This window comes from Enoplosus armatus, chromosome 2 (genome assembly GCF_043641665.1).
Source record: "Enoplosus armatus isolate fEnoArm2 chromosome 2, fEnoArm2.hap1, whole genome shotgun sequence".
Lineage (NCBI taxonomy): Eukaryota > Metazoa > Chordata > Actinopteri > Centrarchiformes > Enoplosidae > Enoplosus > Enoplosus armatus.
Genome location: NC_092181.1, coordinates 28,026,401 through 28,039,379, shown reverse-complemented (window position 1 = coordinate 28,039,379; position 12,979 = coordinate 28,026,401). Strand labels below are relative to the sequence as shown.

The 12,979-nt window shown below is 44.3% G+C and overlaps 1 protein-coding gene across 1 annotated transcript; it reads left to right on the top strand.

Moving 5' to 3' along the window:
• The first annotated feature begins 2,819 nt into the window (after positions 1–2,819).
• Positions 2,820–12,719, top strand: LOC139299463 (NACHT, LRR and PYD domains-containing protein 12-like). Its single transcript, XM_070922374.1, is given in 13 exon segments — positions 2,820–2,879; positions 2,984–3,066; positions 4,720–4,860; positions 5,007–5,060; positions 5,599–6,090; positions 6,093–7,362; positions 7,467–7,640; positions 8,258–8,425; positions 8,731–8,895; positions 9,392–9,565; positions 10,062–10,235; positions 10,412–10,591; positions 11,209–12,719. Coding segments are annotated over 12 exon segments (3,225 nt in total). The 5' UTR covers positions 2,820–2,879; positions 2,984–3,011; the 3' UTR covers positions 11,387–12,719.
• Positions 12,720–12,979: the final 260 nt, after the last annotated feature.

Here is a 12,979-nt window from a genome sequence, read left to right as displayed (position 1 = left end):
TATAGAACATAAAACTTATAATTATATGTCTTTGTATTTGGTTTTAAATGTATATTTGGGTTGAATAAGTTCAGAGTTGTAAGTACCACACTTCCCATCATGCTTTGGGTTTTTTACACCATATAAAAACAATCTGCTTTGAATAGTTTCAGTGTCGTCCGTGTCATCACTAAAGCAACCGACGAGCTGGCTTCAGTGGAGGCGGCTGGTACTTGTCCCTTGTAGATGAAGTCTGTGGTCGGTGGATGATCTGACCCGAGTTGAGGTTGGTTCTGTCTTTCCAACCGAGTTAACTGTTGTCTGATGACCTTCACTGCTTCCTCAGTGTGGATACGAGTCTCTGTGAGCACAGACTGACTGAGTATAACAAACAAACTATGTCGTCTGTCTTCTTGTTCTGCATTTGTCTGTGTAAACTGTTCATGTACAGAGTTATTGGGCGACTCGTTTAATGACATTTCCCAGTAACATTCGGGGTTTGCAGGTATTTCCAAAGTGATTGTTGGCCAGACCGCAGCAAAGCACGGCCAGCGCTAATGAAGCTTCCCCATCGGCCTTTGAACAGATCTATTCTGTCCACTGCCTCCTGCGGAGAAGGTCCGGGTTGTCAGATGCAGCCTCCTTTTCTCCCCCCTTTCTGATGTCGGAAAGCGGGGTTACGACCTCTAGTGGCGCTGTAGAGAAATGTGTTGTCGGATTGTTTGGATCACATGCACATGTTCACCACAACACGTAATGCGATACACATTTCTGCTGTCTGCAGGGGGCAGTAAAGCGTTGTGACAGTTGGATGTGATGCAATGCGACGATAAAAGAGTTGTAGAAGAAGTGTAGACTTAGACTTAGACTTAGACTTTATTAATCCCACAGCAGGAAATTTACACGTCACAGCAGCAAAGACAGAAAGGTGCAGAAACACACAGCAGACAACACTGTGTCAATAAGAAGTAGAAGTATTTAAAAAAGAAAAACAATATACAAATAATAAATACAGATATAAAAAATATGGGGGACAAAAATAAATATATACACGGAAAATATAAAGTATGTACAGATTGTGCAGATTTATGTGCAGTTAAACAGTCTTCTAGCCGTAGGAATGAACGACCTGCGGTAGCGCTCCTTCTTACACCGTGGGTGTAGCAGTCTGCTGCTGAAGGAGCTGCTCAGGGCCCCCACAGTCTCGTGCAGGGGGTGAGAGGTGTTGTCCATGATGGATGTCAGCTTGGCTAACATCCTCCTCTCCCCCACCTCCTCAATGGAGTCCAGCGGACAGTCCAGAACAGAGCCGGCTCGCCTAATCAGTCTGTTGAGCCTCCTCCTGTCCGTGCCTTCAGACTTCAATTTGTCTTTCTTCTTTTTCGTATATCGGACAGCTCAAGGTGGCTGTAAGATTACAGTCATGTGGGGGTTAGAAGTACTGTACATTGACACTACAGGACTTCCATCCATCCAAATGTAGGTTTAAAGAACGGTTAACTGAGCGTACATGAAGGATCCATATTTGTTTGTCTTTTCAGGCACTTCCATATCATTTAGTTCCAAGCGCCAACCTCCAGGTCTGAAAAGTGAACTGACTTAAACCTGCATTCTTTCTAATGGCCAGCAGGGGGCGACTCCACTGGTTGCAAAAAGAAGTCAGATTGTATAGAAGTCTATGAGAAAATTACGCTACTTCTCACTTGATTTATGACCTCAGTAAACATTTTCCTGATGAGTTTATTGTCTCAATCGCTACTTTCAAGTCTTCGGCAACACAGCGTGATGTTCATTTTGTAAATCATATTTTCAATTTATCGTATGCTTTTTGGCGTAACAAACTCCTCCTCGAGATTTAATCAGGTCGATTTAAAATGTGTGCAGTGCAATCTAAAGACCTTCGGGATGCTTGAGTTATCGTGGAACGATGTTGCCATGACGTGGCGGCCATTTTGTGCGTTTCACCATGAAACTGGATGTTGCTGTAACTCCAGTGTACATGGTCCGAGTCCAGAGTCCAGAGTCCAGAGTCCAGGCCTTACGACATCTGCATGCCAATTTTGAGTCATAGCCATTGCACCACCTCCTGGCATCTGGAAGTAACCTACTGGCTGCAGTACGCCCCAACGTGCACTCTCCCTCTGGAGACTTGAGTGTGTCAGCTTAAGCTGCAGCAGGTGGAGGTGGAGGTGGAGGTGTGAGGGTGGGACCAGCATACGGAGGCGAGTCTCCTACGTCTGTCCCCACTTTTCTTTCTTGACTGCTGACAATATTAAACCAGCATCAGAACTTGTGTGTGTCTTCTCCTTTTTTTTTCACTCCATGCCCCCAGGTTACTTTTTAAACCCCACCCCCGGACGGCCTCATTTGACTGCACTACATCCATTCCACCAGCAGATGTCGCTCTCGTCACGTTCACTGTGTTCACTGGTCTCTGATCGCTATGGCCTCTATTATTAACACTATCGTCTGTGTCCTCTTGTTTTGCTTCAACTTTATTTGGTAGTTATGTAAAGTGTGTGTGTGTGTGTGTGTGTGTGTGTGTGTGTGTGTGTGTGTGTGTGTGTGTGTGTGTATAACCGGACAAAGTTTACATGCACTGCACTTTTCATTTGGAACATAACACGAAATGAAAATGAATTCGGTTAGAATTCTGTTTTCTATTAAACTTAATTATAAGTTTACTTATGAATTAAAGAGGCATCTCCAGTTCACACTGACGGCCTGATGAATAATATGGGGGCGTTAACACAAAGCAGAATCACTTCCTGATGTCTCGCGTCATTGAAAGCCAGTCAGGGCAGCAGCTGAAATGAAAACAGAACACTTCTGAGGCTTGACTTTCATTTCTGCTCTTTTTCCTCTCATTAACATGAAGTGGGCTCACGGGACACCTGAAGGTACGTATGGAAACACGGAAAGAGGCTTTGTCGTATAAAATCAATGTTTCTTTTCCTCCTTCTTGTGTTATTCTCAGTGTGATGTTCATTCTTTTCTTTTAAAGTCAGAGGAGCTGGCTGAATGGATGGAGAATGGGAAACTGGTTTTCGACTGGCCGGGCTGTGGTTCCAGCAACATCACAGTGTGGTAAGATGGCGGCTTTCTTTCTTTAGTAAGTATCACTGATTTGTTTACGTCGGCTTCAAAACACCAAGAGAAACAGTCCAGGTGAGAATGAATTCTTCCGTTTCTGTTGCTGTAATCATGACATGTTCAACTCTGCCTGAAGCAGAAAGTAAACAATGATTCAGACTATAATCAGTAACTAGAACACAGTCGACATGACCCAACCTGTTCGGCCAGGAGGGAGGAAGCAGGCTAACCAACTTGTGTCAGTCCAATGTGAAATAATAAAGCTCCTATATATCACCTTTTGGCCTTTTATTGGCGGTATACAGTTGAGAGGCACTAAAGGAAATATGGACAGACAGAGACAGATATCATGTGTACCTTAGCCACCGCCACACCCGTTGTGATGTCATTAATACTGCAGGTAGGTCCAGGTGTTAAGCTGAGATGCAAAGTGAGCTCAGAGAAACGTCCCTCCTTCAGCACTTTAATGTGAAAACAAACTCTGCACAGCGATGCTCAAACATCACAGTCAAGTAACAGTCAGCAACTTTACAGTGTGACACCAAGTTACAAGCAGGAATCCGTCTTTACAACAAAGTCTGACAAACCAAATAAGAATCTATTGACTATTAAATGAGAAAGCATAATTTACAGTCTCGTGATAACCAGTGTGTCAAAGGCAGACTCTGACTCAGCAGCAGGTTTCCTCTCTGTGGTTTGAGTTTTCCTGTTCTACAGCTCAAACATTCATTTCCTCTGTAGGTCTGAACCCAGGACTTACTGACTCTTGTCTTTGGTCTTCGTTTTACGTTGCCACTGTGGAGCTTTTTGACTTCCTCTACCACAAAGTGTTCATGCCAACATCCAACAATATCTTCAGTCCGGTCAGCAGTTCTCCCCTGCTGAACACAGCCTGGGCTAAATCCCCCCCCCCCCCCCCCCCCCCCCGAGCTGTCTGACAATTTGCCAGAACCTCTTTAATGCCGGCTCAAAGTCCTTATCTATGTCCTCCCCGAACTCACACACAAGTTTTTACTTCTGCGACCACAGAAGCTGCAGTTCTTCTGGCCTCCAGATACCAGTTTGCTGCTTCAGTTGTCCCCTGGGCCATCCAAGCCAGAAAGGACTGCCTCTTCAGCTCGATGGTCTCTTTGACCACTGGTGTCCTCCAGAAAGTTCACCACCATCCCTCACCATCTGATCCACCTCATCAGCTGAGTGTCCAAGACATACGGCTGCATATAAAACAACTACAGTCAGTCTTCGACTAAAAAGTTGACGTTCAACCTTTGATGTCCATCACAACTATGAGTACCACAGAAGTCCAATAACAAAACACCAGTCAGGTTCCGATCCGGCAGACCGCTCCTCCAGGTTTCTCTGTCTTTGCCCACATGAGCGTTGAAGTCAGCAGAACTGTAGAATCCCCAGACGGAGCCCTCTGCAGGACCCCACCCAGCGGACCCCACCCAGCGGACCAGATAGTCTGAAGGTGCATAAGAGACGCAGACAACAGCCAGAGCCTTCCTCTTCGGGATCCTCTTGTTCTCCTGGGAAAACACATTCCCACTCTTCATCCCCAAAGCTAAATCAGCTCTAACAAAACAGAATCTCTGAACCGCTTCCACACAGTCCAGGTTTCTGACTGTTATGTCTGTTCTCAATCAGCTGAAACTCAGAGGGAGGCGGAAACCACGACAGTCACCGCCCAGTATGGAAGTGTCGTCAGCGCACCTCAGTTTACTGATGTTCATGTGCAAAGGGATATTAATCTAACTGTCCACAATGTCAGTGTCAACAACACACATGGTAAATGTTTACCCTTAATTCACAAATACCGTATATATTTATAAATATATTTATATAAAATAAATACCGCGTTTATGTTATGTAATCACTGATATGACTTGAATTATCTGGCATTTCTGAAGAGATGTTGCATGCTTCTGTTTCAGTCCACCCTCCTGACAGGACAGACGAGACAGATGCTGTTTCTCCCACAACCGAAGGTATTGTGCTGTTTCATAACATAACTAGAGTGAATTATTATGAATACATAACTGAGGCTGAAAATGTGACATTTCCATCCAGCAAAGTCAGAGACCATCACCTGTTTTCCTTTTCTTCCCTGTCATTGGTCCATCTTGTACTTTACATGATGTTCTGCTTTCTGAATAAATGCTAACCTGAGTTTTGCTAGCCTACCAGCATCTGAGCATCTTGTTGGTGTATTGATCTAAAATCAATGAGATTTATTCATTCATTTTCTTTTAAATCTATAATCATATCCATCACTTTGGAGTCCTGTTGGGTTCAGTCAAAATTCTGTTTGCACATATATGGACCAGAGATCCATCAAAGTAAATCTGGACCTGAGCCAAAACCAAGGCACACTCAAGTCCGGAACCGGTGTGGTTCGGGTCTGGTTCTTGGGTTTTGTCTGAAAGCCTAGCACAGATCTGCACACATACATGCAGTATTTGCTAACTTAGAAGAATACGAGAAAATAGATCATATTAATGTAGCTATGATTTTATTATCTTTCAGGAAGAATCCAAAGGTGCCAAGCTGAACTAAAATCTTACCTTAAAAATACAACAAAGAATCTGTTTCAAGGAACAAGGGAAGACGGATCATCGACTGCTCTAAATAGGATCTATACAGAGCTTTACATCACAGAAGGAGGCAGTGGGGAGGTTAATAGTGAACACGAAGTGATTGAATTAGAATGTAAAAGGTGTACGAGTGAAGAGAGGAAAATCCACCTCAATGACATTTTTAAACCTTTGTTAAACGAAGAGAATCCTCCACAGAGAGTTCTGACGAAGGGAATCGCTGGCATCGGGAAAACTGTCGCTGTGCAGAAATTCACTCTAGACTGGGCAACAGAAGAAGCAAACCAAACTACTCAGTTCATATTTCCATTCACATTCAGAGAGTTGAATTTAATAAAGGATAAGAGCTGGAGTCTCATGACATTAATAGGTTACTACTTTGAAGAAATGAAGGATTTGGAAATGTCAGACTACAACAATTCAAGAGTTTTGTTTTCGACGGCCTGGACGAAAGCAAATTCCCTCTGGACTTCAAGAATAATGAGATATGCCGCAGTGTTACAAAGACTACAACGGTAGACATCCTACTGACCAACTTAATGACAGGGAAACTGCTGCACAAAGCCTCAGTCTGGATCACAAGTAGACCAGCCACAGCCACTAAGATTCCCTCTGAGTTCATCAACAGGGTCACCGAGGTGCGAGGCTTTAATGATGAGCAGAAGGAGGAGTACTTTCAAAAGGAAGTTGGTCACAATGATATGGCTCAGAGGATCTTCGATCATCTTCAGTCAAAGCCGCTAAGAAGTCTGTACATCATGTGCCACATCCCAGTGTTCTGTTGGATTTCAGCCACGGCTCTCCGGAGTCTCCTGGCAGAAACTCACACAGGTGAGTTGCCCAAGACTGTGACTGAAATGTACACACACTTCCTGATTATCCAGACAAAGCGGAAACACGAGAAGGATTATCAGGACGGTGAAACAGACAAAGATGTGATCATGAAATTGGGAAAGCTGGCATTTGAACAGCTACAAGAGCGCAACATAATCTTCTATGAAAAAGACTTGAAAGGTTGTAAAATTGGTCTGGAACAAGCTGCAGTTTATTCAGGAGTTTGTACAAAGATCATAAGAAAAGAATATGGTCTTCACAGACAAGAGATTTACTCTTTTATACATTTAAGTGTTCAGGAGTTTCTTGCAGCTCTGTATGTATTAGAGACCTTCATAGATAGAGGAGAAAATCTGCTTCCCAGCCAGACACATGTGAAAGTAGCATCAGAGAAAGGAGATCTTCCCGTCATCCTCCTCCACAAGAATGCGGTGGACATGGCTTTGGTCAGCAAAGACGGACAATGGGATTTGTTCCTGCGCTTCCTGGTCGGTCTGTCACAGGATAAAAATCAGGAGCTTCTTCAGAAAGTGTTTGGATTTAAAGGAAGGTGTCCACAGAGCAACCAGCAGACAATCAGATACATTCACGAGAAGATCAGGAAACTGTCTTACACCGACAAGAGTATCAATCTATTCCACTGTTTAAATGAGCTGGGTGACCAGTCTCTGGTGGATCAAGTCCAGAAGTACCAGAGCTCAGGAGATGTTAGTAAAATCTCACCTGCACATTGGTCAGCTCTGGCCTTTGTGTTGCTTGTTTCCAATGAAGAGCTGGATGTCTTTGATCTGAAGAAATACTACGGATCGGATGAGGTTCTGGAGAGGATGCTACCTGTGCTCAAAGCATCGAAGACAGCTTTGTAAGTATTTGGCCTCAAGAAAACCAACTGCTCTGAAGCTTAGTATAGAAGGACAGAGGAGAGTGTTTGCCAAATGTTAACAGTCATTTTGTTTTTGTCTTTAGACTGAGTGACTGTAACATCACTGACAGATGTTGCAAGTCCATTTCATCAGTTCTCAGCTTGGAGTCTTCTGGTCTGGAGGAGTTAGACCTGAGCAGAAATAAACTGCTGGACTCTGGAGTGACAGTGCTCTCCAGCAGTCTAAAAAGTCCCAACTGCAAACTCCAGAGACTCAGGTAAGAACATCCAGATGCAGATGAAGTATCAAGGACTGTGGGACACCTAAACTGAGAGCAATTCTTGTTTCTTTAGTCGATGTTACAGTGAACTTACAACAGATGTCTCTTACTGTATCTAGAAGTGATCATGATCGTCTTCAAGTTCAAGTTCAGGCTAACCCAACATTGTTTTTGCATCCTCTGAGTCTTATATCAGTTTCATCTCTGTGGATCCAGTACAGAGATAAAGTCCAGGATGTGTTTAGCCTAGCTTGGCACAAAGTCTGGGAGCAGGGGGACACTGTTAGCCTAGCTCCTTTTTAAAAGAGAATCAATCCAACAACTCCAAGTCTGTCTGATTTACATGTTGTATGTTGTTTATTGAATGGTGTAGAAAGAGAAAAAAAAGACCACTCTTAAGGCTGCTTCCTTAACCGCACATATGTTCCAGTTGTGATTTCCAACAGGTGTGAACTGCAACAGAGTTTAACATGAATAGTTATCCAAGAAAGGTTAGAAGAAAACGCACCACAGTGTAGAAACTTGTCTTTGCAATTGCAATTTGGATTCAAGCCTGAGACCATCAGGCTCGAGGTGGATAAACCATAATGCTCTTTTTGTTTCTTTTTGTGTAGTTTGAAAAAATGTGGCATTACAAAAAAAGGATGCCACTCATTGGCCAGTGGTCTGGCTTCAAACCCGTCCCACCTGAGAGAGCTGGATCTCAGCGAGAATACACTTCATGATGAAGGACTGGAGCTACTTTCAGGATTTCTCAACAAATGTTCTTTGGAAACACTGAGGTAACCTGTTAATAACATATGATCATGCTATTCTTAGTCTTACCAGTAGTGGAGCTAAAATATAAAATGTATATATATATATATATATATAAATAGGGTTCATCCTCTGGAGAGCAGGAAAGGGATTCAAAGCAACCTGTGTGTAAGATTGTTGTGTACAAGTGGAGATTTTGCCCTGATGGTGATGCGATGGGAATGAATAGGGTTCATCCTCTGGGGACCGTGACTATCCTCAGCAAATCTCATGGCCACCTAACCTGTAGTTAACAAAAGAGCTCAGAGTCAGGAGTCTATCCTGTCTGCAGGTTATGTGAGTGTGGCATCAAAGGGGAACCTCTGGCTTCAGCTCTCAGCTTGAACCCATCTCATCTGAAAAACCTGGATCTGAGCAGGAACCGTTTGGGACCTCAGGCAGTCGCTCAGCTCTTTGGTTTTCTGAAGCATCCTGACTGCCAGCTGGAGAGATTATGGTAAGCTTTGGGAAAGGTAACACCAGCGCTCAAATTCACTAAATATAGAGGCTTTAAGGGAAAATGTACCACAACTAATAGTCTACTGTCAACTAAACCCAGCTGACTGCAGACAGATAGACTGAAGGCTGCTCTTTCTCACTTTTGATGAAGCTAGGCTCGCTGTTTCCCCCTGCTTCCAGTCTTTGTGCTAATCTAGGCCAATGTTCACAGACAGAACGTTTCTGAGAGGTTTCTGTTTCCTGTTGCTCCACTAGAGGCTTACATTGTTTGGTGCTGAATGTAGGTGCATGAGATTTGAGGGGGGTAGTGAAGACCTCCTGTTTGTTAAACCAGCCTGAAGCTCCTTGCTGGCAGGTGAAAAGAAGCAGCTGGAAATACCACATGGCGTGGACGTAGTAGGCGTCAAAGAAAAATCGTCTCCTGCTGCATGAAAACACAACTACAAAACAACAAAGACTGAAAAACATTTACTTCCTTTTTTATTTTTGTAAAGGCTTTTTAAGACAAACCTACAAACAGAATGTGCTGCAGCTCTGACCTCAGCTCTGGCTTCGAACATTTCCCAGCTGAGGGAGTTGGACCTGGGAGGGAACATCCTGGGGGACGCCGGAGTGAAGGAGATCACTGCTCTACTGAAGGATCCAAACTGCAAAGTGGAAACGCTGAGGTGAGACAGTCCTCATACGTAAAGAAACCTGAAAGATCAGGTCCTGCTTTGTGACCGCATGCTGTTAAATGTATATCTGTGGTTGCTAAGTCAGTCTAGACCTCAGGTAACCAATCAGATAACCAGCCAGGCCTGAGTACAGGGAGCCTACAGCTTTGGCCAGGGCATCGGTCCTGGTCGGGCTCAGCCTGAAGAAACAATGTGGGGCCACTGCCATGAGGGAGAATAGGTGTAGGGGCTCTGGTGCTTTGCCAAGTGGGGGGTCCGGTCATTTACAGAGCTAAAATGAAAGAATAATGAAGCTCAAGTGTTTTATGTAGTATTTCCTTATCCAGGTGTGGAGTCATCAGGTCAGGGCAGTTGGCAGGTTGACAAGCTGATTTGAATGACATCAGAGTTAGCTGGTCCATCCCATATGAAAAGCTCAGCCCGTGGGTCAGAGGTCAGAGGTCAGGGTCTGGAGCTGCCGCTGCATTTTAACTGTTTTCCCCAACAGACTGGCTGGCTGTCGGTTTACAGACAGTGGCTGTGCTGCGCTGGCTGCCAGTCTGAAGTCAAACCCCGCCCACCTGAGAGTCCTGGATCTGGCAAGAAATGACCTCGGAGACGCTGGTGTCGAAAACCTCTCTGAGTTCTTGGAAGAGCCACTTTGTCAAGTGGAGACACTGAAGTGAGTGTTGTGGCCATTTTCAAATGGTTTATAACCTGACCTGTCGTTGGAGTGAATTTAGAGATAAAAGTCATAAACGTGTATCACATTAGTTAAAAAAGAATTACCTCAGTCATAGTCCTCCATAATTAATGAATATTTCAGATACACAAAACTGTTTAATCGTCTCCTTCCAGCCTGAGATGCTGCACGTTAACGGCAGCCTGTTGCCAGTCTTTGACCTTTGCCCTCAGGGCTCCTCAGGGCTCCTCTGCTCTCAAAGAGCTCGACCTCAGCTACAACCGCCTGATGGACCAGGGGGTGAAGCTGCTTTCTGATTGGCTGAGGAAACCCCAGTGTCGACTGCAGATACTGAGGTGAGTTCTTCATACACATTTTCTGTAATTCTTTCTTCCCTGGGCACCAGTTAAATTACTAAATATAGTTCATCTAGTTTGACTATTTCAGTGTCAGACAGCAGCTGGTTGTTCAAACTGCCACCATGTTTCGGTCACCGCGTCATTAAACAAAACCTAGAACTACATTTAAGTAGGACATGTACTGTACAATACAATTAAAGTGGCAAATTGTATCACTGAGTCCAAATTGTACCCAGATTTCTGACATGTGTGTGGACATTTGAAGGCCCAATAAAATTGTCTATACCCCCAGCAGACCGATAATAGGGACTTCTGATGTCCTCTAATGACAAAATGTTTGGCCGTCCAGCTTTTCACCTCCTCACAGCGTAAAAGAGACTGAAGGTCATTGCATAGCTGCATGTTGTCAGCATAGAAATGATGAAGTTGTGTTTTCTAAAAGTATTAAAAGCATATATAATAAAAATAAAATAGGGGTACACCACAGGAGACAGAGGGGAAGAAATGAAAGAGATCAGACCTGAAGGTGACCTTGAGGTGTCCATGTGCATGATTCTAACAGTTCTAACTGGTTTTTGTCACTGTGGCATTAAAACAATGTTTTTCTCTGCCAGGTTGTCGGAGTGTACAGAGAGCAGCTGTAAGTCTCTGGTCTCGGCTCTGAGGGTGAACCCTTCACACCTCAGAGAACTGGTGCTGGAGAGTCCTCTAGTAGGACCAGGTCTGCAGCTGCTGTCTGGTCTAGTGGAGGACGAACATTACGCTCTGCAAACGCTGACGATGCTGAAGTGATCAAACATCTGAGCACTGAAAAACACCTGAGTGACACTGAGACAAGGTTCTCCATCCAGATGCCCTCAGACTCTCTCTGCTGTCCCAGTCACCTGACTCTCACCTGTTCCCTTCCCTCATCGGTATATTTACTGGACCTTTAACACCCATTCCTTGTAACATTGTCAGTGTTGCTCATTCTGCATCCAGCCACCTGTTGTTTGACTGTTTGGACCTCCATCCTGTTGCCAGTTTTGAGTGTGTTTGTCTGCCTTTGAGTCCTCCTCCCTCCGTTGCCTGTGACTGTCTGTCCAGCAATCACACCGAACCTGCTTGTTTCTCTGGTACGTTTGCCGGGTTAGTGTGGTTTCTTTGAGCTGGTGTGAAAGCTGTCAACTGAACTCTGGAGCAGACCGAACAACCGGATCGAGACTGCTTGAAAAGGAGGGTCATGGTCCACTTCCAATCAGACTGTGGTTTCGTTCGTTTGTGGTGTGAAGAACTTTCTGATGTTAGATATGTGATTTTAGCGTGAATTCAAGCTTTTTTAAATTCTAGATTTTACCTCTAAGCTGATGTGGACTTTTGGTCTCCTCCACCTCCTGAGGGAAACATCTGTCTCTTTAGCTGCTAATGCTGCACCATGTCCAGCAGCTCGTCTCTGACTGAGTCTGTCTGCTGTCTGTGAACCAGGACAGATAGACCAGGAGCCGAGAGTGAACCAGGACAGATAGACCAGGAGCCGAGAGCGAACCAGGACAGATAGACCAGGAGCTGAGAGCGAACCAGGACAGATAGACCAGGAGCTGAGAGAGAACCAGGACAGATAGACCAGGAGCCGAGAGTGAACCAGGACAGATAGACCAGGAGCTGAGAGAGAACCAGGACAGATAGACCAGGAGCCGAGAGAGAACCAGGACAGATAGACCAGGAGCTGAGAGTCACTTAGAAGACTCAGCTGATGATTCAGAGACACCAACACACTGTCAGCTCAAACACTGTTAAAATATCCATTAGAGCTGCTCTAATGACTAATGAAGTAACATGTTAAATTTAATTAAGAAGCACAGGCTCTTTGATCTTGTTTAGTTTGACCAAATGAACGCTTCTGACTGACAGAAGCTTCCCTCTGTGAAGGAAGTTAACTGTTAATTATCTTGTATCTTATCAAACAAATCTGACACTACAGCGCCTTTAAAAAAGCATGTAAATGAAAGAAATCTACAGCTGCTTGACTTCAGTCAGATCTTTTAGCCTTTAAATGGACACGTTGTATTTCAGAGGTAACCTGTTGCATGAATGAACAATGTTTGAATCATTGAATTAAATTGAATTTGAATTGCTTAAAACCCGAGGGGTGAACTTCAGGTAATCATCTTTTCTTTTCTTCTATTCAGTCCAATTCATTCATTTCCGTCCACTGAACACACAGTTTTGGGGTATTTTTGGCTTCGTAATGGAAGTAGTAATTGTGGACAGAACGATAAATGAACGGTAACATCTGTCTGCAGTAGTTCAGTGCGGTGCTGCAGTGGTTCAGTGCAGTAGTTTAGTGCAGTAGTTCAGGATGGTGCTGCAGTGGTTCAGTGCAGTAGTTCAGTGCAGTAGTTCAGG